The sequence below is a fragment of the Puma concolor genome, chromosome C1 (genome assembly GCF_028749965.1).
Source record: "Puma concolor isolate L17-30 chromosome C1, mPumCon1.1.hap2, whole genome shotgun sequence".
Taxonomy (NCBI): Eukaryota; Metazoa; Chordata; class Mammalia; order Carnivora; family Felidae; genus Puma; species Puma concolor.
This window is the reverse complement of record NC_141674.1, coordinates 44,377,667-44,404,274: the sequence shown is the minus strand read 5'-3', so window position 1 is coordinate 44,404,274 and position 26,608 is coordinate 44,377,667. Positions and strand designations below refer to the sequence as shown.

The following is a 26,608-nucleotide window of genomic DNA, read 5'->3' as shown; positions in this document are numbered from 1 at the left end:
GTACCCTCCACACATTCAACTCAGCTTAGATGTTACTTCCTCCAGGAAGTCCTCCCTGATGCTCCCACCACCACCACCACCTCCAGTCTCCTTTCTTCCGCCACAGCCTGGACTTCCGCCATCATAGCACAGGTCACTCCATGGCACCCCATGTTATAATTACGGTGTCCTCCAGCTTCCCTACTGCATTGAAAATTCCTTGAGGGCTAGGCAGAGTCAATTTCATATTTGTACCTCCAACCTTGCAGGTCTGGTGCCCAGCACATGGCACTGCCCAGCAAAGGTTGGGGTTGCCTGGGCATGAGGGGAGTCTGGGGAGAGTAGAATGGGGTGAAGGGGTGGAAAGAGGAGGACCAAAGGGAAATTCTATGAGGCCTTTGTATTCTAGAGCAATCATGCTCATGAAACTCTCAGTTGTTAAGTACTGTTTGCACAGGAGAAATGACTGGTCACGTGAACTGAGGTCTGTGCTCCGGGAGGCCCAGGGGAGCCTCGCCCGGTGCCCGCTGCCCCTCGGTACCTCCACGAAGAAGGCGGTGGCAGTGATCTTGTGCTTCTCGTCGCCTCTCTCCAGGAGCGGGATGAGCAGGTAGAGGATGCGGCAGAGCTCCTGGCAGGAGTAATGCACCATAGCCCTGGGGGTGAGGAGGGGCGAGCAGTCCTCTCAGGCTCTCCAGCCCCGGGGGCCTGCTGGGTGGGGTCTGGCCTGGCACTCTAAACTCTGGGCAAGTCAGGGGCACCTGGGGGCCTGTGTTCCCAGGATTTCCCACCCCGACAGGCTCTCAGAGGCAACCTGGTTTAACTGCTTTGTTTTACAGATGGGGAAACCGAGGCTCAGAGTGAGAAAGCTCGCCCAAGAGCACAGAGCATACAGCCCTTTGCGTGATGCCTAGAACACAGGAGGTGCTCAATAAATGCAATTGTATCATGAGACCCCCGGGACCGCACCATCCTGGGCACTCAGAGTGCAGGGTTAAAGAACAGACTGTAGGAGCCACGTCACCGAAATCGAGGTACGCCTTCCCAACCTTATGCGAGTCTGTGTATGGTTGCAAGGGAAGAGCCTGGTCTGGATCAGGAGGTCATCTCCCAGCGTTGCCACTTCCTAGCTGTGTGACCTTTGGTGCATAACTGTCCCTCTCTGCACTCTGGCATCCTGCTCTGCAAAATGTGCGTTGATAATCCCTGCCCACTGGTCAGCATAATGATAGCGAAAGCTAACCTGTGTTGAGCTCTTGCCATTACCAGGGGCTGTTCAAAGTACTCTATTCAACCCTCATCCCAAACCCTGGCGATGGGTCCTATTCCTATTTCCACACTACTGATGGGCACACTGAGACACAGAGAGGGGAAGGAACTTGCCCTGAGACACACAGCGGGGAGGGGATGAGCTGGGACTCAGACGCAGGCAGACCGACGCCAAGGCCCGACACTGAAATACTAGACCACCCCACCATTTCTGTATTAGTGTGGGCACCGACGTCCCAAGACCGCGAGAAAAGGTGCTTTGTAAGTATGCTAAGTGCTCCACAACTGCCGGGCACTGTCATAGCCACAGCCTCCACGGACCGTGTGACATTATTCATGTGTGTGGCATCCACCCGCCAAGATAGGCGATACCCCGCCGTTCAGAAACAGGTGATGGACCGAGGGAAGGGTCTGGCCCAGAGACAGACGCGAAGCCACGTGTGTGTGAAGATGCTGGGGTCTCTGCCTCCCTGCACCCCCCGCCCCAGGGAGCCCCAGCCTCACCTTGCCAGCAGGGACACTCCGCGGTGGTGGTTCTCAGCCTGCCCCATGAGCTCCCAGCCGCCCTGGTCCTCCAGAAAGGTGACCTCGTATGAGCAGCCCATCCTCAGCAGCAGGGTTTTCACCACTTTGACCACCCAGCTGCCAAGACAAGGGGGCTGAGATCTCCCGCCACCTGCTCCCACAGGCCGGGACTCCCTCCCAGCAGCTCCCATCTGGCCAGACCCGCATCTCTCGGCCATGCTGATTGTTAGATAGCGATAATTGGTGTCTCCAGACAAAGAGGCTTTTTAAAAATGATTGTTAGCTTTGAGAAAGAGAGTAAACAGAAGCAGAACTCCCTTCCTTTCAGCAATGCTGCTTTATCTTCCCGTTTCTCCTGAGCCTCTTCCCTAGAGGGAGAGGTGGGGGCCAGGCCTCCCCAGCTGAGCCCCGGGGTCCTGCCTCACCCGTCCCCACTCCTTCACGCCCATGACCGGGCAGCGCCCTGCAGGACAGTCCTCTCTGCTCACTTGTACAGTCACCTGCGCTGGCCCCGAGTCCTTCACCCCCTCAGGGCACGTAAGGAGTGATTCGCCAACCTGGAGGCACTGAAGGACCCCTCCCCTGACCCGGACGCAGCGGCACGTCAGGCCTGGTCCGGCCTCTCCACGCTTCCACCGTTTCCTCCAACAGCCTCCAAATTTTAACAAATATGCCACTACAGTTCCTCCTTCCTCCCCACCCCCCTCCCAAAGATACAGCGCTAGGAGCCCCCAAGTGAGGTCTGTGCTGCTTTGCAAAAAAGGGGAGGCGACCCTAAGAGGAAGTCTGGGGACAGGGGCGCGGCTCCTTTGTCTCCCCGAAACACCCACTCCGGGAGCGTCACCTCCCTGGAAGGTTCTCAGCTTTTCCCAGCAAAGCGGAGCATGTGTTGCCCTGACCCTACAGCGGGATGGGGGGGCCAACGACCCAACGCGGAGCTGCGTCCAAGTGCGGGGCTGCCGCAGGGCGCAGAAGTGGACATCATTATGCGGGGCGGGGGACGCTCCCCGGACAGCCTGGCTCAGGGAGGCCACGCTCTTCATCGCTAGACAGTCGAGAACTTCTCCGCCACGTGCTCCCCTTCCCTCCCCCACCCAGCGCCTCCTCTGCTTTCCTCTGATTCTGTTTGCCCCGGAGCCCGCCGGCTTTCTGAGTCAGGGGTGCCGGCCTCACGAGTGCTGGTGGAGTCAGCATGGGTGGCCCGGCCTTGGCACGTGGTGTCGCGCTGGGATGCGGTCCTGTTTGTCCTTCCAGCACACCTGTGGGGCAGGAAGACTGCCCCCATTTCGTAGGCAAGAACACCACGCCGCCAAGAGGCTAAAGCAGTTTACCCAGCGGACACAGCCTAAATGATGGAACCAGCACTCAAATCCAAGGTGCTCTAACTTCAAGCCCCGCCACACAAGGACTCGCCCTCCACCCCTCAACGTGTACCCCTCTGAGCATTACACAACAGAAGCCAAAAAAGAAAAGACTGACAGGGGCACTTGGGTGGCTCAATAGGTTAAGCGTCCAACTCTTGATTTCCACTCAGGTCATGATCTCACGGTTCATGAGCTCGAGCCCAACGTGACAATGTGGAGCCTGCTTGGGATTCTCTCTCTCCCTCTCTCTCCCCGCCCCGCCCCTTCCTCTCTCTCTCTCTCTCTCTCTGCCCCTTGCTCACTTGCATCCTCTCTCTCTCTCAAAAAAAACAAAACTTTTTTTTAATGAACATTAAAAACAAAAAGACTGATAAACTCAACTACACACAAACGTAAACCTTCTGGATGGCAAACGACCATGAAATGTTGCAGGTTAAGTGACAAACTGGAACACGAGTGACAAAGACTTAACGTCCTCAGCACAGAAAACGCTCTCACCAGAAAAATCCCCAGCAGTCCCGTATAAAACGGGGCAAACATTGCTCACAGAACAGGAAACACAAACGGCATTTCACCTTCCACCTCATTCAAAATAACAAGGGCGCGAATGAAAATCACAGCGCTTTTTCCAACTTTCAGATCCGCAGAGATAAACGTGTCTGTTCCCTTGTGCCGGCAAAGCCGTGGGACAGTCATTCTCACACACGGCTGCACTCTGTGCCCTCTGGGGAGGGCGCTTCGGCAAACTGGGTGCCGCAGGGGGTGCTGCCGTGTTCCCCTTCATCACTCACGGCTCACCAGCACTTTCCACTGCGCATGCCTGTCCCAGCTCGAGATTTCGATGCAAGGACCCTTGGACAAGCCCATTCTACTTTCAAGAATTCGTCCTACATGTACAGTCACGCCTAGAGACATACACACGAGCTCACTGCAGCACCGTCTGTAAGTGCCAAGGGCTGCAAAGTACCTAAATCGAGAGGATCCTGGTTAAATAGACTATGGTACCTTGAAACTGCACTTACGGGGATATTATGCAGCTGTTAAAAATAATGAGGCAGCTCTACATGTATGATCTCCAAGATATAGTAGCTGCTCAAAGCAAAAATGTCTAACTGTAAAGTCCGCTACCGTTGGTATAAAAACAGAAATCTAAATGTGTGCTTATCTCTGCATAAACCAGCTGGGGAAGGGTATGAAAGAACCCGGTTTTTCTGGGGAGGGTCACTGGGTAAGGAGAGGAAAAGAGACTCACCTCCAACGTCTTTTGAGACTTTTACCCATGTGCATATATTACCTACACCGGTTAATAATTAAAAATAAAACGGTGGGGGGGCGGGTTCCTGGGGGCCTCAGTCGGTTAAGCGTCTGACTTCGGCTCAGGTCATGGTTTCACGGTTCATGAGTTCAAGGCCCGCATCGGGCTCTCTGCCGTCAGCCCAGAGCCTGCTTGGGATCCTCTGTCCCCCACTCGCTCCGCCCCTCCCCCACTTGCACGTGGGCTTGCTCTATCAAAAATAAACATTTGAAAAGGTACTATATTAAAAAATAGAAAATAAAATGGTGGGCCGTGGATACAACTCTAATACAAACAATATCTCTAGAGAGCCCGGGGGAGAAACGAAATTGTGAGCTGATTGCTTGCCATTGTCCAGTGTCAGCCAGAGCCTGGCCCACACATCACAGCAGGTGCTCCCAAACAGTTGTTGAAGAAATGTACTGGCTCTCGTAAAAGTGTGCTTCTGTTTTCTCCTTTAGTCCCAAAGCTAATTTCTACTGATCGATCGCCCTGACGACGCTCGAAAGGACCCTCGCTGGGTGGCTCCCCCCCAGTGGACATACCGCACGGGTACGAAGACGGAGGGCTGGGCGTCCTTCTTGGCGTCCTTGCGCAAAGCCACGCGGCCAGGCAGGTTGAGGCCGATGTGGTAATGGACCTGAATGAGCAGGGCCAGGAGCAGCTGGGGGTAGACACGCCTCACGAAGCCCACGCAGCTGCTGACCGACAGGAGCTCGCACAGCCCGCTGGCTGCCTGGGGGCGGAGGGGAGGCTGGCTGCAGGCTCTGGTAGGGGCCCGGGTCGCTTCGCTAGCAAGCTGGACGTGAACCTTTGCTCTTCTCGGGCTCGGATTGGGAGAGACCAGAGGCGCCTGGTGGCTCAGTTAAGCCTCCGACTCTGGGTTTCGGCTCAGGTCGTGATCTCACAGTTCATGAGTTCTAGCCCCGCATGAGGCTCTGTGCTGACAGTGTGGAGCCTGCTTGGGATTGTCTCTCTCCCTCTCTCTCTCTCTGTCCCTCCCCTGCTTGCTCTGTCTCTCTCTCAAATTAAGTATATTAAAAAAAAATTTTTTTTTAATTGGGAGAGCCCAGCTCTCTACGCCCCCTACCGCACCCCAACTCCTGGCTGTCTGGGTGAGTCCTACACGAGAACAATAGCCTGCCTCCTTGATGTTGACACAACCCTGGAACAATCATGGTAGAGGGATCCTCTCCCACCTTTTGTCAGGTGGAGTCTTTTAAAAAAATTTTTTAATGTTTGTTTATCTTTGAGAGAGAGAGAGAGAGAGAGACATAACCCGAGAAGTAGACGCGAGGCTCTGAGCTGTCAGCTCAGAGCCAGACTCGGGGCTCAAACTCATGGACCCTGAGATCATGACCTGAGCCGAAGTTAAGATGCTTAACCGCCTGAGCCCCGCCCAGGTGCCCCTGTCACGCGGGGTCTTGATCCCGTTGTGAAGGTGGGGAGACAAACTCAGAAGGGAGAAGACACCCATGGTCACCCAGCCCTTGGGAGCAGGGCTGGGACTCAAGTCCCAGGTGTCTGGGACTCAGACACCAGGTACAGGATGCCCTGCCTCTTCCTCATTCATAACACAGGCACAGAGACCGTGAGGGGGCACCCATTGCCCCTTCAATTTGGCCCATTAAACCAGGCCACCGTCACTGGATCCCCTGGTGCCCAGCAACCAAGAGAAATTAACCCCAGCCTTGAGTGGGAGCCAGGGAGGCCCAGACCTGGACTCTGTCACTCCACGCCTACTGATCACCCCCCTGCCCCTTCCATCCATGACTCCCCACACCAGCCCTCCAAAGTCCCGGAAGCTTGGTTTTGTTGGTATTTGACCCACGATGCTCCCTGGGACCTGACGGGTGCTCACCTTCCAACTTCTCCACCTGCTATGCAGTCTGTCCTGGCCTGGGCCCGCCTCCCACTCGGCCCACTAAGGCCTCACTGGCAGGAGGAGAGTGCAGGGGCAGGGGGAGGTGACAGGCGGGGGTCACAAGATTGGATGGCTCATTCTGGTCCACCACTCCCTAGCCCTCTTTGGGCCTCAGATTCATTCATCCTCTGTAAACTGGGGTCTCTGGTCCTCTTCCCGCCAGCCCCACAGGCAATGGAGGGTGAATGAGGGGAAGGGTGGGAAAGAAGCCTTCTTTACGAAGAAATGGCCAAGATCCATGCCCCCAGGCAGCCGCCCAAGGGAGAAGCCTTGGATTGTGAAGTTGGCATGTTCCCAGGGAAACAAGTCACACAAGGAGGGCTGGGTGGGGACCACGAATGGCAGTTTGTACTTTACAGCTCGGGAAGCCCTTCCGCACACACTATTTCACTTTTCCGAACAGGTAAGATAGACAAGGCAGGAGCTATTACTGCCCATTTTACAGATCTAAATACCAAGGCTAGAGATGGTTATATAGTGAGGGAGCGGCAAGCTAAGCTAAGCTTCTGGGACTCAGAGCCTTTACATTTTTCAGTAGACCAAAGATAATGCTTGTATCCAAAGAACACGGTCAGCAGGAAAAAGAGAAGTCTCTAGTGATGGGCTACAGGGCTCTGCTCTTGGCTCAGTCTTGCTCAAATGGCTTGTCGACACCGTAAGATAAAAATGAGTCCGCACTGTATCCATGCTCGGACTACGCTTGAACAAAAAGCACAAACGGGTGACTCAAGAATACACTAACACACAACGGCTGAGAGAGGAAACGATGAGTGACCAAATCAGGGAAGGAGCGGGTGCCCATGCCTTATTCGTAGAACTCAGTGCTGGGGGAGAGGGGCAAAGGGACACGGTGGCAAAACGCAGGATTCAGAGCTAGGAGATCAGGGTCCGAGCCCTGGCCCCACCACTCACTAGCTCTGTGACCTTGGCTAAGACCTGGGATGTCACCCAGCAACACTGTCCTCCTCTGTTAAGGGGTAACATCACCCACCCCTCCACCCACCATGTCTTTGCTTCTCTCCACCAGCATGCCTTGTTCTCTGCTGAATCCCCAGAAATTATGTGTGCCCGGCACACAGTAGGTGCTCAATTACTGTTGTTGACTAAATGAATCAGTTCAACAATTTTTTTTTTTAATGTCTGCTATGTACCTGTATACGCTAGACATTAGGGATATCCCGGTGGGCAAAACAGGTTCAGGCACTGAATTCGTGCATCTCACAGATTACTCAAAGGACTCCACACACTATTGTCAAATCACAGCTGGGGTAAACTCTCCCAAGATAAAGTATGTGAAGCAAAGTATAAGATGCACAGATTTGATCATGTCAGGGAGATAAGGGCGGGCTTCCCCGAGGAGGTGATGCTTGACTTGAGAGCTGGGGGATGAGTAGGATTTAGGTTAGTGGAGAGAAGTTCAGGAGAGAGACAGCATGTGCAAAGGCCCTGTGACGGAGATTGCATAGTGTGTATGAACTTCTGACGAAGAACAACAAGGCTGGGCTTAAGTAAGAGGGACCACGGAGTGTGGTGAGGCTGGCAAAGGGTGCACGGCCTTAAGCACAGGTAGGGACACCGTGCTATTCTCAAGGGCGATGGGAAGGCATTGAGGGTATTGAGAAGAGCAGAGGTGCATTTTCAAAGATTTTTTGGCTGTGGTACAGATTGTAGGAGGAGCTGGAGTGGAAGCAGGGAAATGAGCAGGGGTATTATCTAGCTGGCTAGGACCAAGGTGCCAATGATAGAAGCGGAGAGAAATCTATCCTCCCACCCAGTCACCTTCCTGCAGTCGCATTGCCTCCTGTGTTCTCAGGGCTGACCTCTGAGTCTGGCAGCCACCTTCTCAGCCACCATAGGGAGCAGACTTTATCATTTCCATTTACAGATGCAGAGACTGAGCCTCAAGGAGGTGAAGTGACTTCCTTAGGTCACAAAATACTAACTCAGCAAAGCCAGATCTCAGACTCAGGTCTGTGTGTCCCAGGTCATTTGGTCTCCTCCTCCCAGGCTGCTGCTGTCCCTGTAAGCGGCAGTACTGGGCCATCCAGTGGGTCACAAACAAGAGCCCAGAGATGGACAAGTGTGCCCAAGGTGCACAACTAGTTCCTGGCAGAGCAGGGCCCTAGAAGCTGGGTGTGCTGAGCTCAGCTCAGCAGGCAGGGAGGAGGGAGTAGCCTAGGACCAGGCAGTCATGGGGTAGGCGAGGTGGGTCCTCACCGCTAAGGGCACGATCGAGGCCCGGCCCTTCTTGGTGAAGGGCTTCTCCTTCAGGCTCGTCAGGAGCAGATCCAGGAGGTCTCGGATATCACAGCTGGGCTTGCACAGTATTAGCTGCCTCCACATCTCTGCGCTGTTGCTGGGAGGTCAGGGGTTGGGAGATGGTTAGTGGGGACCAGGGCACTAGCCCCACCCAGCCTCCCAGCAGTTTTGGGAAGAAGACAAGATGCCCTCGAAATGGCACCCATGGGTGAGTCAGCAAGGAATGGTCCAGAAAACACTCTCTAAGAGGCAGGGGGCTAACAATTATTGAAAACCCTATTTCCCATATCATATCAGGTGCTTTATACACGACTTATTCAGCAAATATGGAGCACCTGCTATACGCCAGGCACTAAGCAAACCTCTGGGCATATAGCCGTGAACGAGATATTCAAGACATTCAAGGTCACTGAATTCTCAAATGACCCTCGAGGTGGGTTGTTATTCTCATCTTACAGATGGGAGTTGAGGCTCAGAGAGGTGAAATCACCAGTCCGAGACTACACAGCTAATGAGCTAGAGTCAGGAAGTGACCAGCCTTCAAAACCTGTGATCATTCCTCTATGCCAGGAGGGCCCCTTAGGACCTGGACCTTGCATTGGTCACACAATCTCAAGGAGTGCCTGCTCCTGTCCCCTAGAAGTCAGTACTCCAGGCAGGGGAGAGCATCTGGGCCAGCCTGTGAGCACTTCTGTCACGGGGAGCTGAAAGCACTGACCAGCCAGTGCACTAACGGGTTAACAGAACCCTTTCCCCCTTCTGCATGAGCATGTGAACCTTCCATTAACTTTCCAGCTCTGTTCCCCTGGAAACATGATAAAGATAGTATGTCAACTATGTTGCTAGGCAACATCGCTTATAGTAAAAATGACCCAATTGGTAAATTGCATCTGGGCTGGGAGGAACTATAAATTAACTCTAAGAACCGAGGAGGACGCTGTAGCATTGAGCTTCCCGGGGTGCGGTGGCTCTTGGGACGGGGCTCGCCCCCCGTGGGGACCCCAGAAGCCAAGTCTATAGAGCTTTTGTGAGAGACAGCGGTTCCCAGGAGGCCTGAGCCATCTAAGCCAGGGCAGCTCCTATACCTTTCACCTGAGAGGCCCAAGAGACCAGCTCTTAAGCTCCGAGTGGGGAATGTGAGGCCTCCAGGGCACAAGATGTAAGGAGACCCTCTCTCTGGGGCTCATGCAAGTGGAGGTGTGGCCCCTGAGAGCCAGGCCGCCTTAAATTTTGTCCCAGTGCTGTCTGGCCTGCTGCATGGGCTGCTGCAAGGACTCCTGGGAAGAGGAGCCCCTGTCATTGCTCTGTCCTATATCCTGAGTGACTCCGATGTCAGGTGTGCCCTCCCCCCCCGCCCCCCGGCCCCCCACCCCCCGCCTCCGCCGGTCTTATGAGTCTGAAGGTTTAGTGATTCCAAGAAGAAACCCTCTGGGGTGGGGGTGGGGTGGCCAAAAAGGGTTAAATTCTTCTGGGTGGGAGGAGGGGGATGCATCACCCTGGCCCTCACCTTCCTAACTGATCTCCCTGGCCTCTGTGAATGGTACCAGCTGTCCCTACTAGACACACCTCGTCACACAGCCCTGCACAATTCTGCCCTCATGCTCAAACAACCATCTTAAGGCGTGGGTCCCACAACTTGCTGCCTTGTTCTGTTCATTCAGAAACGTGTGGGAGTGTTTCCTGGACTGGGAGGCTGGAGCAGTCAGTCTGGCCTCTCTGGCCACAGTCCCCTCTGCCCATCAGGCCCCTTGCAGCGTCCAGCCCTGGGCAGGCACTTAGCTCAGCTGGCTGCATTACTTGTCACAACCAGCCATCTGGGGTGGGAATTCTGCAGGGAGTATTTCCCCTTCTGCCTCTAGGAGAAAACTGAAGCCCAGCGCGGGCAAGTAAACCACCCAAGACCACACAGCAGGTGGAGGCAGGGTCAGGACCAACACTCAAGCCTCCTTTCTACGGCACCCCTAGAGCTCTGGGCTTGGAGTTGGTCAAATCTGAGTTTAGGTCCTCATCCTGTTGCTTGCTCACTGGGTGCCGAGGACAAGAGACTTCCCCTTAGTTTGCCCATCTGTAGAATGGGGTTGTTGTACCAAGGAGAGAAGGTATTAGCGCCTTGCACGGACGTATCCAGTGCTTTGGAAATGCTGAATGGCTGTCAGAAGCACCACAGATCTTACGGAAAAGCGACCAGCTGGGAGGGCAAGGGCCTTCTCTGGGTGGAAGGACAGGTTCCTAGCCCAGGATGGGAGCTGCTCCAACCTGGGAGTGGTGGCGGGAACCCCTCAGTCAGTACCTGTCCAGCGGGAGGGGACACGTGAGCAGGGCCACCACCACCTCGGTCATGAAGGAGCTGGCCAGGAGGGAGACGGGCAGCAGGGCCACCTCGCGGGCCCGTGGCTCCTGGATGTGGTTCAGCTGCATGTAGATGGCCTGCATGATTTCTGGGATCTGGGGCACAGCCGGGGGCGGCCGTGAGCAGGCGGGTGGCCGGTTGGAGAAGGCCCGAGGCAGGCATGGGGAGATCATGGAGATGAGAGAAGGCAGGAAGTGGGGGTGACAGGATAGAGTGGCAGGGGAGAGGAGAGAGACAGAGGAGGGCCCCAGGAGAGAGAGGGGGAGAGAGGGGGGAGAGGCACGCCTGTTCCTTCCCTGGGAGACAGCCAGGGGTCCTCACTGCCCTCCCCACACCCACCGGATCAAGGGAGTTCTTTCTCACCTGCAAGTCGAGGCACCTAGAACTCACCACCACCACCACCCCTGCCCCGCCCTGGTGCCTTGGGGTTCCGGCACCACCCATCCTGCCACTGCCAGATGGCCGGTCCCAAGGGATGAGCAGGCCCTGCGGGGTCTCCCTGCCCAGCCCCTGCCCGCAGGGGGCCTTACCACCTCCACCACCCTGTGGTGGTACCACTCCAGCACCGAGCTGATGGTGACCTCCGAGGCCAGCTGCATCATCTCCCCCAAGTCCTTCTCCCGGGCTTCTGAGCTGCCTTTCAAGCCTTCCAGGGCTGCTAACAGCAGGTCCTTCACCTGCTGGGGTCCCAGGAAGTCTCCAAATTCCTGAAACAGGCACAGAGGCACTGACACCCATGGACAGACCCCTAGCAACGCACGCAGAAGTCAGCAGGCAGGCCACGCATACTCCGTTCATCTGTGGGTGTCCAACCCTTTGGGGAGGAGCTACAAAAGAAGGGGCGACATGGCCCCTGCTCCCAGAAGAGGGGCACAGACCAGGGGAGGTCGGGGCACTCGGGGTGGGGCCCATGTGGTTGGGGAAGGCTTCCTTAAAGGGGACTTGAGCTTGGAAAGAGGGAAGGCGGAGAGCAGGCACTGGGGCGGGCTGTTCCCAGGAGGGCCCCGGGGCTGATGGGCAGCAGGCGGTCACCGCGATCACACGCAGAATATTCTGGCATGGGCAGACAGGGTTGTAGGGCCCCAGGAATCGCTTGTTGCTCTCATACAGCTCCTTCTTATTATTGGTCTCTTCCTTATCTCTGGCTCCTGCAAGAAGAAAGCCTGCTCCGTAAGGCCCGACCACCCCCCCACCCTTTTTCTTTAACTTTTTATTAAACATAGATGTAGGAAGTACACAAATCGTAGGTAACCAGCTTGGCCCATTGTTACGTAGTGAATATGTTCATGTAAGCCAGGACCCAGGCCAAGAAACAGAATGTGGTCAGCGCCCCAGAAGCACCTCTTGGCTCCCTTTCAGTCCTCTGTCCCCTCCCCTACCCGGGGTGACCACTGTCCTGGCTCCTAAACCCACAGGTTAGATGTCTTGGTGCCGTGTCACTTTCCACGGTGTGAAGTCACCAGCATTTATTTCTCTCTCCTACTTCCGACGGACATTTGGGTCGTCTCCAGCAGTAGTGCTGCTCGAACATTCTGGTATGCCTAGTCCGTGCCTTTTGGGGAATGTCAGGCACACATTTGTTAGGTACGTAGCTAGGGGTGTACCTGCTGGGCCCTAGGGTGGATCTAGGCTCAGCTTCAGGGGATGCTGACAAATGGTGTTCCGGTGGGGACCAGACATGCGTCCACGGGCGGGGCACGAGGGCCCCCGTGGCTGCACATCCCATGAAGCGAGCTGCGCGTTTCCCGTTTGCTGTCCTGGTGCGTGTGTAGTGATACCTCTACACTACCCTGGCCTTCCCACACTCCGTTTTCTGCCTTTTTTCCCTTTAGTGCCCATCATCATCTGACTTTATGTATTACTTGTTTATTTGGTTGTCTCCTGACGACAAGAAGCTAAGTTCAATAGGGAGGATTATTTGACTTCGTTGCTGTATTTTTGGTGTCTAGAATAGACCTGGCATGTTTTTTGCTGAAGGAAACATATTTCAGGCTCGTTTCCTAAGGCCTTATTGTGGCCCAGCCTGGGTCCTACCTGGATCCCCCCCCCCCCCAGGGTATGCAAGACATAAACAGAAGAAAGGGCCGTCGAGGCAGAGGGACTAGATGGACCAGATGTGTGGGTTGTCTGTAAAGGGAGGAAGCTTGACACCTGGAATCAGACAGACCCAGGTTCAAAGCCAAGCTTTGCTGCTGGCTACACTCAGTGGGCGTGGACAAACCACGTCACCCTTGAGAATCTAACAGTGCGGGTCTGGGGGTCACCAGAGAAAATACAAGATACCCAGTTAAATGTGATTTCAGATTGCCCGGTCACTCTGCCTCCAGAGCCAGGAAAGTTGAAACAACATGCCGAAGTCCCTTGGGCAAGGTCGGGACTGTGGAGAAAGGGAGGAGGCAGGTAACAGCGGAGACTCTGTGCCCCTAGGTTCAGTGCCAGCTGGGTGCCTGTGTCAGCTCATTTCATGTCACCGGCTCCCTAAAGCTGGATCCGGCATTGTTCCCACCTGCAGGTCTTAGCTACTCCAGACGCTAACGTGGGACCTGTTCTTTGTTCATTCGTTCAATAGAAGATTCACGGAGCACCCACCCCGTGCCCAGGCCCAGGGCCGGGCCTTCGGAATGCGGTGGTGAATTAAGACACAGCCTTGCCCGGCTCTCAGCACATGAGGGCTACCGTGCCCGAGTGGGCATATGGTGCCATCGTAGGGCTGTGCAAATGGGAGTCACAAATTACACTTGGGCGCCTGGGTGGCTCAGTCGCTTGAGTGCCTGACTCTTGGTTTCAGCTCAGGTCGTGATTCCAGAGCTGTGGGATGGAGCCCCGCATCGGGTTCTGCGCTGAGAGTGAGACCTGCTTAAGATTCTCTTTCTCTCCCTCTGCCCCTCCCCCACTCATTCATTTTCTCTCTCTCAAAAAATTTTTTCGTAAATAAAAATAATTGTTAAAAATGACACTGGAAGGCGAGGAGGGGCTCGGATAGAAGGATTGCTTAAATCGAAATAGGTTTGTTTGTAGCCCTTCTCCTCTGGTTCTGTGGGGACTGAGACTTCCTACCAGCTTCTGCAGACCCCACTCGAGGCTCCAGCAGATTCCCAGGCTGAGCACCTGCCCAGAAGCCTCGCCTCAGAGGCACGCCAAAGGGCTTACGTTTTTGGAGCTCCAGGATAGTGTAGAGGATGATGATGCCGTCGAGAGCCTTCCGGCCAATCCCCTCATCAGGATCTCCAATGCGAAGGATGAGCCTCCCCAGCAGAAGCCCCAGCGCCGGAAACCCCGAGGACATCTGTTTGTGTCATAACTTTAGGGACTGGGTCTTAAAGGTTCAATAATACTATACAGTAAATAGTGACCAGAGCTGGATGGTCTGGCCCTGATAGCAGAGTCCTCTGAGGATGACAAGGGTCACCTGGCAATCTCTGGACAGATGCATGGGCTCCCTTGGAGCCAGGAAGATTCTCCCTATGAGTGTCCTCCCCTCCCAGGGGCCACTCACAAAGAAAGGCAGGGTCAGAAACATGTGGTTCAACACAGAGACGTTGCTGTTCACAGCCCGTGCTCGCTCATGGGTCTTCCCGGAGTTCATCCAGGGCCCCAGGGGCTGTGAGGACAAGGACGAGACTCAGAGCTACAGGTTGGAGGCCAGCCTCTCCTGCCTGGGTGGGCAGGTCGACCTTCACCTATCAGCAGGAAGCTTGCAGGGAGGGCATAAAGGCAACTGTCCACAGCCCTCCTCCTCCTCCTCCTGGAGCATAGGGAGACACGGGGCCCAGGACTGGAAGACGAGAGGGAGGACGAAGGCCAGTGGGGAGAGAGATGAACGGTGGGGAGTCACGATAAAGAGAGAGACAGGGACGAGAGTAGAGAAGGCAAAGCGATAGGGGCAGCTAGAACAGGAACACGGGGGATAGGGAGAGAGTGACAGAGAAGGGGTTTGGAAAAGGGTCTGCACGAGCGACAGGGAGGCAGAACACTGGCACGAGATGACACCCAGAACTCAAACCCCTCCTTCTGGGCACAGCCTCCCCACCGCCCCCCAGCCAGGTCTCCTTTCCTCTCTGTCCTTCCTCTCCTCCCTGCCCCCACACCTCCAAGATGCTCTTCAGCCCAGCAGGAGTGGGGTCCTCGACAAAGAGGGCGTTGAGCAGTGTCTGCAGGGCATCCAGGGTCTGTCGGTAAAGTGTCTGTGGACAGGAGGAGGACCAAGCCACTAGGGGGTCTCTGGAGCAGACCCCGGCCCCCGGCAACCCCTCCTGTGGGTGAGGGGTGGAGGGGCATTTGGACCCATGAGAGCCTCTTTCTGGTCCCACCTCTGAGACTAACTTGAGGTGCGATATGGGAGGAATTACTCCCCCCACCCCCGCATGGGTTACGATTTCCTTACCAACAAATCAATAATTATTAGCATGTACTCCTACCTTCAAGGAGGAAGCAGAGAACTCCCCACCATTACTGAGACTCTACCGTGGGCCAAGTCAGTGCCCGGTGATTTGAACCACCATATCACTTTGTCCTCAAAGCGGTTTTCTCATTTTACAAGTGACGAAACACTTGTCCAACGTCACACAACAAGGTGGTTTCAAGTCATGAGGAGCAAAGGAGAGGCTGGGTCGGAAAATGGCACTAGGACAGTAGGAGCCAGGTAACCAGGAGGGCCAGCCTTGCTTTTATTCTTGTCTCTGGTAAGTGCTCCGATGCTTTTTTTCTGGTAAGTGCTCCGATGCTTTTTTTCTGCACTACTCCTAGACCCAAATAGATTTTCCAGGCTGCCCCTTCAGGGAGCCACCTCTCCCCAGGTTCCTCTTCCCTTGGCCGCGCCACAGTCCCAGGATTGTCCTAGGAAGGTGCAGGCATCACACATACGCAAGGCTGAGTAGTGGGTTTGAGCCACTCTGGGAAGACCCTCTGTCCCCTGCCTCCTTTCCTTCTGCCAGCTCCTCACATCTGCCTCCCAGGTTGCCACTGTCCAGGCTTCCCCAGTCTGTGCACAGCCGGGTTACACCGCAACCACCAAGCCAGCCTCACTTGCCGACTACCTCCTCCTTCCCTCCCATCTGCAGCCCATCCCTGTGCAGCACTGACCTCTGCTGTCTGAGCCTGGTACTGCAAGAGGGCTGCTTGCTCTCTTCCCGGGCAGCAGGGATTCCCCACCTCTCCTTTGGGTCTTCTCTCAGTGCCCCACCTCCCAGGACCCAGAGCCCTCATGCTGCCAGTGAGGCCTGGCCCCCACTGCTCTCTAGCCTCGCTTCCCAGCGCTCTAGCCTCCGACCTCGGGGCTCCGGCCACATTGCTTCCTTGTCATCCTTGCAGTCACCATATTCTTGCTGTCCTCAGGCCACCGCACAGGCTGTTCACTCTGCCTGGCAGGCCCTTCCTTCTGGCATCCCTCTGAGCTAACCAGCTCTCTTTAACCTCTCAGCTGCAACACCGGGACCACCAACCCCCACGTAGGCCAGGACACCCATTCCAGGCTCTTTATAGCACCGAGTACTTCTTGTCTGCAACACTTACCACTGTTGCTAGTTTGCATTTATGTATGTGCTTCTTTGACAAGGTCCATCCCCCCCATCCCCCCCGCCCCCCTGTACTGCGTCCCCCACCCCGTGGTACTTTGGGAGTGGGCATTGTTCATATTTGCTGAATGAAAGGCTAAATGGGCTGCCTCCCTCTGGGCTAACACTCTTCCCCCTGAACCCCACCCACTGACCCTATCGCCTACCCTAAGGGTCACCTCCATCCACTCCTCCTGGGACAACCCTGCCGAGGTTGGAAGACGCTCACACGAGCCCCCCTCGAGGTTCTCTACTTCTCTAGACCTCACCCCAGCTCACCCCGTCCTCAGCCCCCCTCCTCCCGATTGTGGCCACCTCCTCTGGCCATGGCAACACATGCTCACATCCCCCTCGTAGGGCAGGGCCCGGAAGTGGACAGAGCGCTCCCGGTGAGCGATCCCTTATTCACCAAACAGTTATCAAGGGCCTGCTCGGGCCAGGAGAGGTGAGGTACACTGCCCAAGGTCAGGCAGCTTCAGCAGGAGTGTGAAGAGTCCTATCTGCCTTCTGGAATGCCCTTTCTCTCCCCACTGGGAGTTCCGAAATGCGCCTCGCTCGAAGGAAACTGATAGCCCGGAGGGCTCACCTGTATGGCCTCCGCCTTGGCCTCGTCCTTCTCCTGCATGGCCTGCACAGAGGGCAGGGAGAACACACTCTTCACGCATGTGCCCACCAGCTCTGACCTTTCTCGCACACCCAGCACGGGCTGGGTGTGACTGGGGGGTGGGGGAGAGACAGAAAACCAGGGCGCGGAGTGAGGGAGGGGCCCCTGGGCGGGAGACCGGAAGCTAAGGTTGCAGGGCTGGGAGGAGGGCGCCTAGCTGGGGGCTTGGGCCTGGCCTGAGCACGGTGAGGTGGGGAGGAGGGAAAGGGGAGGGCCTCGGGGAGGCGGGAGGGAAGGTCACAGGACCGGGCGGGCACCAAGGACAGGCCTCGGGAGAGACAGACGGAGCCCAGAGAAGTGAGGAAAGGGCTGGGGGTCGGGGAGAGGGCTGTGGACACCTCAGCTGGGTCAGCGTCTCCATGGCCTGCCAGCGGACGGTGCTCGAGAGGGAATCCAGTGGCTCCTCCTGGATCTGCCTCTGGACAGGAGACCACAGAGGGGCCAATGAGGGGGGCAAGGCCACTGCAGGCCCCCAGGACCGAGGCCACCACTCCTCCTGGGGCTCAGGCCGCAGGAGCCCCTGAGCCTGGACAGAACTCCCCACCTCCATGCCGCACAGGGCCTCCGGCAGGGAGAGCCAGCTCATTGCTCAAACCCTGTCCTGAGCTGTCAGGTCAAGGCCACCAAAAACACCCCGCACCCTAACCAGCCACACCTCACACGTGGCGCTCAGGAGGTCAGCAAGAACTGCTTTGGCAGCCTTGTGGTAAGGAGGTATATTTGGGCCGCCGACCGGCCCAAAGCAAAAAATACCATGAATGGCTCTTGGGGGGGTGGGGGGATCGAGGTGGATTCCTTTAAAAACGTCCTAATGACTCCTCACTTTGGATCTAGCATCTGCACACAGTAGATGCTCAATTAACGTTAGTTAAATGAAGTTATCAAGGGCGAGGATTTTATGTAAAGGACCCAAAGCTAAACATGATTTCAGGGACTTCGGTGGCCTAAACCAGTCTGGTGGACAACTGAGAAGGGACTGTATTTAGCAAGATGATAAGAAGCTCTTGGAAGTTTCCCATCAGGAGGAATTTCTGGGGAAAGAATGTATTAAATAATAATGACTGCCCCAGGCGCCCGAGGCTCTCCAGGGAACTCACTACTGGTTGTGTCCTCACCACAAACAAGCCATTGAGGCAGGCATTACCACAGGTACTTATGAGGTGAGAAGGCTCACAGGCTCAGAGAAGGGAAATGGCCCATCAAGCTCCTCAGGGTGGCGGAGGGCAGTTAGAGGTGGACTGAGGCTCGAGGCCAAGCGTCCTGCCTCCTCCACTGTCCTCCTCCCACCTCAAGCCGTGTCTCATCAGTGGGTAGACGGGGACGTCCACCTCCTCCCCACCCAGCTCTCCAGACCCGCACGAGGTTCCCACACCATCATCTCCTTCATCAAGGTCCTCTTCTCTACGTCCACTTCGAGCGCATCCTGGCTCTCCTGGAGGGTGATGACATTCTCCACCTCGGAGGCAGCAGAGGGCAAAGCCACAGGGTGAGAGGCACGCTGACCCCCGCCCTCAGGGACCACCATGCACTCCCACCAGCCACCGCCACCCCAGCCCCAGCCCCCAGCCCCTAAGCACGGGCTCCAGAGGAATGAGAAATCACGGTGGGGGTGCAGATTTGAGAAGACCATGAGAGTGAGGACTAGGGGGTTGGACAATCCCTGAAGGGCAGCATTTGGAGGAGAACCAGAATTCAGTGCAAAGCACTCCCCCTGTCCAGTCAACTGAGCGAGAAGAGGCAGGAGTTGATGGAACAGAAGAGGTGCGGAGACCTTCCGGCTGAAATCCCACGATTATTAAAACCTTTTAAGGGCTTTTTAGTATCCACTCTCTTTTTTTTTTTTTTTTTTTTTTTTTTTTTTTTCAACGTTTATTTATTTTTGGGACAGAGAGAGACAGAGCATGAACGGGGGAGGGGCAGAGAGAGAGGGAGACACAGAATCAGAAACAGGCTCCAGGCTCTGAGCCATCAGCCCAGAGCCTGACGCGGGGCTCGAACTCACGGACCGCGAGATCGTGACCTGGCTGAAGTCGGACGCTTAACCGACTGCGCCACCCAGGCGCCCCTCCACTCTTTTTTTTTTAACGTTTATTTATTTTTGAGACAGAGACAGTGACAGAGTGTGAGCGGGGAAGAGCAGAGAGAGAGGGAGACACAATCCGAGGCAAGTTCCAGGCTCCGAGCTGTCGGCACAGAGCCTGCTGCGGGGCTCGAACTCACAAACCGTGAGATCATGACCTGAGCGGAAGTCAGACGCTTAACTGATGGAGCCGCCCAGGTGCCCCCTTTAGTATCCACTCTTAAGGGCACATCCTAGTCAGATCAAGGCATTCTGCCACCTGAGAGAGGGAATACCTTTACCAGTGTCCAATTAATCTGTTCGTTCTCATTCTTTTCAGGTAGAAGAAGAAAAAAAGACGCGAAATAGATAAAATACCTTCACGTAGTAAGAAGGCGAAACAAGGGAACGTGATGGGCGGTGTGGTGGGTGAAAGATGCCACAAGTTCTTCCCACTGAAGTCAAGAGGACAGATAGCCCTTGAATCTGGGCTCATCTTACTGCTTGCTTGGACCAATAGAATGCCATGGCAGTGAGGACATGCCAGTTCCTGGCCTAGCCCTCAAGGGAACTGGCAGCCTGTTCCTTCCAGAAGCCAGCTGCCATGCTATAAGCAAGCCCAGCTAGATATGGAATGAGCAAACTGTGTGGAGAGAGACCCTGGAAGATGAGGGTCACCTTGGATGTTAGGGCCCCTGCTCCCGAGTGACCTCCGTCTACACCACTCAGAGCAGAAGGGCCACCTCACTGAGCCCAGACAATCTCAGAATTGTCATACAAGCCAGCAGTTCCACCTCCGGGTATTTAGCTGAAGAAATCAAAAACACTAATTCTAAAAGATGTGCCAGCAGCGTGTTCATTGTAGCGTTATTTACAACAGCCAAGATATGGAAGCAGCCTGAGTGTCCATCGAGAGATGAATGGATAAAGGAGATGTGTGGGATTTACACACACACACACACACACACACACACACACACACACACAGGAATATTATTCAGCCATCAAAAAGAATGAGATCTTGCCATTTGCGACAACATGGATGGACCTAAGGGGCATTATGCTAAGTGAAAGAAGTCAGAGAAAGGAAAACACTGTATGATTTCCCTTAGATGTGGAATCTAAAAGACAAAGCAGATGAACCAATGAAAGAGAACAGAAACAGATTCACAGATACAGAAAACATGCTGGTGGCCGCCAGAGGGGAGGGAGCTGGGGGGATGGGCAAAACAGGAGAAGGAGATTAAAAAGCACAAACTTCCCATTATAAAATAATTACGACACAGGGATGCAATGTACGGCCTAGGCAATAGCTAATAATATGGTAACAACTTTGTGTGGTGACAGGGGGTAGCTAGGTTTATCACCTGCTTCCCCAAACTAGAATGTTACTTCGCTGTAGCGTCTCTAGTGCCTGAAACAATGCCTTGCACATAGTAGGGACTCAACAAGATTTGTTGAATGACTGCAATAATCAACCCTATTCGTTGCAGACACCATGCTCAGTGCTGTGCACTCACTTCAACTTTATTATGCCTGTTTTGGGGCGCCTGGGTGGCTCAGTCGGTTAAGCGTCCTACTTCAGCTCTGGTCACGATCTCCCTGTTTGTGGGTTCGAGCCCCACATTGGGCTCTGTGCTGATAGCTCGGAGCCTGGAGCTTGTTTCAGATTCTGTGTCTTCCTTTCTCTCTCTGCCCCTTCCCCCCTTCCCCTGCTCATGCTGTCTCTCTCTCTCAAAAAAAAAAAAAAAAAATCATTACACCCATTTTGTAGATTAGAAGAAACCTCCTGGCAGCAGAAACAAGTGCAAAGGCCCTGGGGCAGGATTGAGTGTGGCAAGAATGAGAAAGAAAGAAGGGCCAGTGTGGTAAGGTAGACAACTGGAAGAATGCCATGTGATGAAGACCAATGCTCCCAAAATGCAAGACCTTTTCTTAGTCCTGTCACCTTCTCTCCATCCCCCACCCTGTGCCACCCCAGGGATTGGAGCTTGCCTCTGAAGCAGCCTGAGGGCAGGGCCTCCCTCTTCCATGGCCCGGCCTGGGTGGATCCCCCACCTCCAGGTTCTGTCTGCCAGCCAGTCTCCCCCTCCCCCACACTGCATGTGTTCACGCTCGTGTCCACCAACCTGTCCAGTCTGCCTCCACTGGCCCTCACCAAGTCCTGCAGATGCTGGCTTTCTCTGGCCTCCCAACGCCCAGACCTGGGTTGGGAATGTGGCCTGAAAATGGCCATTTCTAGCCTTTCTTCCCCTTTTAGAGACCCTCTCACAGTTGGTTCAGTTGTCCAAAAAACATTTATTGAGCACCTACAATGTGCCCGGCACTGGTCTAGATTTGGGGGATAGAGCTGTGACCAGGAGACAAAAATCCCCGATTTATGGAGGATACATTCCAGAGTGATAGGCTAACAAAAAGTAAGATGAACTAGCAAAGCATATTGTACATCAGATGGTGATGAGTCCCATGGAGAAAAGAAGAGCCAGGCAGAGAAACGGGGTCTGCTGGGGCTAACGAGTGAGGGAGGGGCATCCCAGGAAAGTCATCTGGGGGGCGGGCAGGAAGCATACCAGAGCCATCTTGGTGCCATCGTCTCTCTTCCCCGGCATGTCCACCAGGCATGAGGCCACTTCACTGAAGGCTCCTGAACGTCATAGTTTCAATGAGAAGATAAGAGGGAGAGTAAGGATACGGTGCAGTTCTGGTGCCACAGTTCTGTCTCCCGTCCCCCGCTGGGGCCCTCCAATCTTTAGTCCCCCAGCAGCCAGACTGAGCTCCCTTCCCTAAAAGGCTTCAGGGGCACCCATTCCACTGAGAGTGAAGCCGCCATGCTTGTTAATGCCTCCAAGCCCTCAGTGTCCGCTGTTGTCCCGCCTCCCCAGCCCACCTCCTGCTGCTCTCCCCTTGCTCGCCATGCTCTCGCCATACTATCCTCCTTCCAGACCAGGGAAAGCTTCCCCATCAGGGCCTTTGCCCCAGTGGTCACTCTACTCCCACACCCCACGCGGTGCCACTCGACTACCGTGACCCATTGGCCAGCTAGGGCTCTTGTTCAAATCCCTGCTGGCCTGCCACTCTTCAGAGGGGTCTCCCTGACCTGCAGGGTAAAGGAGGGCTCACTATGGTCCTCTTTTGCATCATCCTATTCCCTGTTTTTGGCTGTTATCACAATGTGTAATTAAACTCTGATTTGTGAGAGTAGATACCCTGTTTTGTCAGCCCTGGATTTCCTCATCGTTCTTCTGGTGAAAGAGGCCCTTGTCCCCCATGGGCTACCCCTTCTACGTAGCCAGGTGATGAATTATGCAAGCCCACCCTTCATCCCCTCTTCAGATAGGGGTGGGCCTGGAACCCAAGCTTGGCCAGTAAAAGCATCCCATGCCCCCAGCCATGGTGATTGGCCCAGGGATGGGCTTTCAGCTGAACAGGACCACTAGAGCCCTTTATTTAAGAACACTGTGGGGGGGGGGGGTGGCACCTGGGTGGCTCAGTCCGTTAAGCGGCCAACTTCAGCTCAGGTCATGATCTCGCGGTCTGTGAGTTCGAGCCCTGCGTCAAGCTCTGTGCTGACAGCTCAGAGCCTGGAGCCTGCTTCGGATTCTGTGTCTCCCTCTCTCTCTGCGCCTCCCCTGCTTGCTCTCTGTCCCTCTCTCTCTCTCTCCCCAAAATAATAAACATTAAAAAGAAATGGTGAGCTTTAAAAACCCAAAAAGAGAATGGACTCTCTCCTTCTGAGGACCTTTAAGTGCGTGGAACTTTATTCGGGGCCACCTTGGCCACTAGAGGCTTCTGGAGGAGCCGATAGGGAGAAGCAGAGTCACCAAGCATAGTGAACACAGCTTCCTCCAAGATCTTGTCTCCTAGGTACCATTTTCCACTGAAAGGAACAAGGCTCCTTGGAGAAATGGCTGAGTCTGGGACTTGGGCAGGAAAGTACAGAACAAGGCTGAGACATCTTGTACCCGAAAACAAGGAAGAGAGCTTACTTAAGGAATGATGGGGACATGTCAGAGAGACACAAAAGCTTGCTTAAAGGGGATCCCATTGGCCAAACTGGGGGCAATATGAGCATCACAATAATAGCATCTACTGGGTAGAGTCCAGGGATATATCTTACAACACAGAGAACAGCCCTCCCACACCCACACCCACATCCACACAACAGAGAATTCTCTAACACAAAACGTCAATAACAGCAGGGTTGAGAAACCCTGCCCCAGAAGAAGGGGTATCGAATGGAAAAGGTCACAAGGGAGGTTCTGGGCTGCCAGAAAAGATCTATGTCTTTTTTTTTAAAAAAAAAATATATATGAAATTTATTGTCAAATTGGTTGTCTTTTTTTTTTTTAAACGTTTATTCATTTGAGAGAGACAGTGTGTGGGGGGGAGGAGCAGAGAGAGGGAGACACAGAATCCGAAGCAGGCTCTAGGCTCCGAGCTGTCAGCACAGAGCCCGAAGTGGGGCTTGAACTCCTGAACCACAAGATCATGACCTGAGCCGGAGTCGGACGCCCAACCAACTAAGCCACCCAGGCGCCCCAAGAGCTATGTCTTGATCTGTGTGATAGTTACCAAGATGCATACGGATGTAAATATTCACCAAGCTGTACGCTTGAGATTCGTAGTACACTTTACATATTTTACTGATACATGTTATATACCTTGGAAAAGTTTTTTTTTTATGTGTACTTTTGAGAGAGACAGAATGTGAAGTGGGGGAGGGGCAGAGAGAGAGGGAGACAAAGAATTCAAAGCAGGCTCCAGGCTCTGAACCGTCAGCACAAAACCTGACAGGGGGCTCAAATTCACGAACCATGAGATCATGATCTGAGCTGACGTCGGACGCTTAACTGACTGAGCCACCCAGGCGCCCCATCTTGGAAAAGTTTTTAAAAGGCTAATGCAGGGGCGCCTGGGTGGCGCAGTCGGTTAAGCGTCCGACTTCAGCCAGGTCACAATCTCGCGGTCCGTGAGTTCGAGCCCCGCGTCAGGCTCTGGGCTGATGGCTCAGAGCCTGGAGCCTGTTTCTGATTCTGTGTCTCCCTCTCTCTCTGCCCCTCCCCCGCTTGTGCTCTGTCTCTCTCTGTCCCAAAAATAAATAAACGTTGAAAAAAAAATAAAAATAAAAATAAAAGGCTAATGCAATTTGAAAATACATTTTCTTTTAAAATGCAAATGAGGGGCGCCTGGGTGGCGCAGTCGGTTAAGCGTCCGACTTCAGCCAGGTCACAATCTCGCGGTCCGTGAGTTCGAGCCCCGCGTCGGGCTCTGGGCTGATGGCTCAGAGCCTGGAGCCTGTTTCCGATTCTGTGTCTCCCTCTCTCTCTGCCCCTCCCCCGTTCATGCTCTGTCTCTCTCTGTCCCAAAAATAAATAAACGTTGAAAAAAAAATTTTTTTAAATGCAAATGAACGAAACGTTCCTATTAAACAGCAAAGATTGACTCTAAATGACCAAAACAATCTTGAAAAAAAAAAAGGTGCTGGACTCACACTTCCTGATTTCAAAACTTACTACAAAGCTCTAGGAATCCAGACAGTGTGGTTTGGGCATAAGGACAGACATATAGACCAATGGAATTATATAGAGATCCCAGAAATAAACCCTCATATGTGTGGTCAATTGATTTTTGACAAGGGTGCCAAGACCATTCGGTGTGGAAAGGGTGGCCTTTCCAAGAAATAGTTCTGGTCAAATTGGATATCCACATGCAAAAGAACGAAGTTGGACCCCCACCTCACACTACATACAAAAATTAAGTCGGAGACGAAGCTTAAAAGCTAAGACTACAAAACGCTTTGAAGAAAGCATAGGAGGAAAACTTTATGACACTGGATATGGCAATAATTTCATAACTATGGCACCAAAAGCACAGACAGTAAAGGAAAAACAAACAAATCGGACTTCGTCAAAATTTAAAGTTTTTGTGTATCAAAGGACACCACCAAGAAAAGACAACTCACAGAATGGGAGAGAACAGTTGCAAATGACACATCTGATAGGGAAGTAATAGCCACAATATACAAGAACTTCTAAAACTCAACAACAAAAAACAACCAAATTTGAAAATGGGCAAAGGATTTGAATAGCTGTTTTTCTCGAGAGGATATACAAACGGCCGATAAGCACATGAAAAGATGCTCAAAATCAGTAGTCATTAGGGAAATGCAAATCAAAGTCATGATAAGATACCACTTTACAGCCTTTAGGATGTCTATTATAAAAATGTTTCTGAAAAATAACAAGTGTTGGCAAGGGGAGATTAGTCGTGCAGAAATTGGAACCCTTGTACGTTGCTGGGGGAAATGCAAAACAGTACAGCTACTCTGGGAAATAGTTTAGCAGTTCCTCAAAAAGCTAAACATAGAACAACCATGTGATCCAGCAATTCCACTCCTAGGTATATCTAAAGGAATTGAAAATAATGATTCAAACAGATATTTGCACACTGGTGTTTATATAACAGCAGCCTGAGTCACAATAGCCCAGAAGTGGAAACACCCAAGTGCCCACCCATGGGTAAAAATGGACAAATAAAATGTAATACACATTTGAAATTTTATTCAACTATAAAAGGAAATGAAGTACTGATCCATGCTACAGCATGGATGAACATTACGTTGAGTGAAATACACCAGACACAAAAGGACAAATATTACATGATTCCACTTCCATGATATATCTAGAGTAGGCAGATTCACAGAGAAAGAAAATAGATTAGAGTTCACCAGAGCTTAGGGAGAGAGGCAAGGGGGCTATTGCTTTATAGTACGAGCTTCTGTTTAGAGTAATAAAAAGTTTTGGAACTAGATAGTGGTAATGGTTGTACAAATTGTGAATGGGACTAATGCCGCCGAATTATACACTTAAACACAGAGTTGCCATATGAGCTAGCAATCCTACTCTTAGGTGTATACCAAAGAACAATGAAAACATATCCATACAAAAGTTTATACATGAATGGTCAGAGCAGTATTATTCAAAACAGCCAAAAGGCAGAAACAACCCAAATATCCATCAACTGATGAATGGATAAACAAAATGTGGTATATCCATACAGTGGAATATTATTCAGTCATAAAAAGGAATGAAGTCCTACTGATCCGTGCTACAACATGAATGACCCTTGAGAACATTGGGCTAAGGAGAAGAAGCCAATCACAAAGGACTACATATTGTATGATTCCATTTATATGAAATGTTCGAAAGAGGCAAATCTATAGAGACAGGAAGTAGATTGGTGGTTGACTAGGGCTGGGGGTCATGGGTTGGGAATGACATCTAAGGAGTCTAAGGTTTCTCTTTGGGATGATGAAAATGTTCTAAAATTGATTGTGGTAATGGCTGAATAACACCGTGTATATTTTTAA

At 53.3% G+C, this 26,608-nt stretch overlaps 1 protein-coding gene across 3 annotated transcripts in view; it reads right to left on the bottom strand.

Annotated features, from left to right (window-relative positions):
* MROH7 (maestro heat like repeat family member 7) overlaps positions 1-26,608 on the bottom strand; it is a 59,450-nt gene that overhangs the window by 12,227 nt on the left and 20,615 nt on the right. The window contains exons 4-17 of one of the 3 annotated variants that reach the window (XM_086717067.1): positions 21,810-21,883; positions 18,553-18,636; positions 17,519-17,598; positions 17,103-17,232; positions 15,053-15,148; positions 14,461-14,565; positions 14,115-14,250; positions 11,997-12,112; positions 11,495-11,671; positions 10,905-11,059; positions 8,573-8,711; positions 4,977-5,167; positions 1,753-1,890; positions 521-635 (exon numbers count right to left, since the gene is read on the bottom strand). In XM_086717067.1, coding sequence (XP_086573193.1) covers positions 521-635; positions 1,753-1,890; positions 4,977-5,167; positions 8,573-8,711; positions 10,905-11,059; positions 11,495-11,671; positions 11,997-12,112; positions 14,115-14,250; positions 14,461-14,565; positions 15,053-15,148; positions 17,103-17,232; positions 17,519-17,598; positions 18,553-18,636; positions 21,810-21,883 — 1,736 coding nt within the window. Of the gene's footprint in view, positions 1-520; positions 636-1,752; positions 1,891-4,976; positions 5,168-8,572; positions 8,712-10,788; positions 11,060-11,494; positions 11,672-11,996; positions 12,113-14,114; positions 14,251-14,460; positions 14,566-15,052; positions 15,149-17,102; positions 17,233-17,518; positions 17,599-18,552; positions 18,637-21,809; positions 21,884-26,608 lie in introns of all 3 variants that reach the window. The other 2 variants (XM_086717069.1, XM_086717068.1) reach the window with 2 other exon arrangements.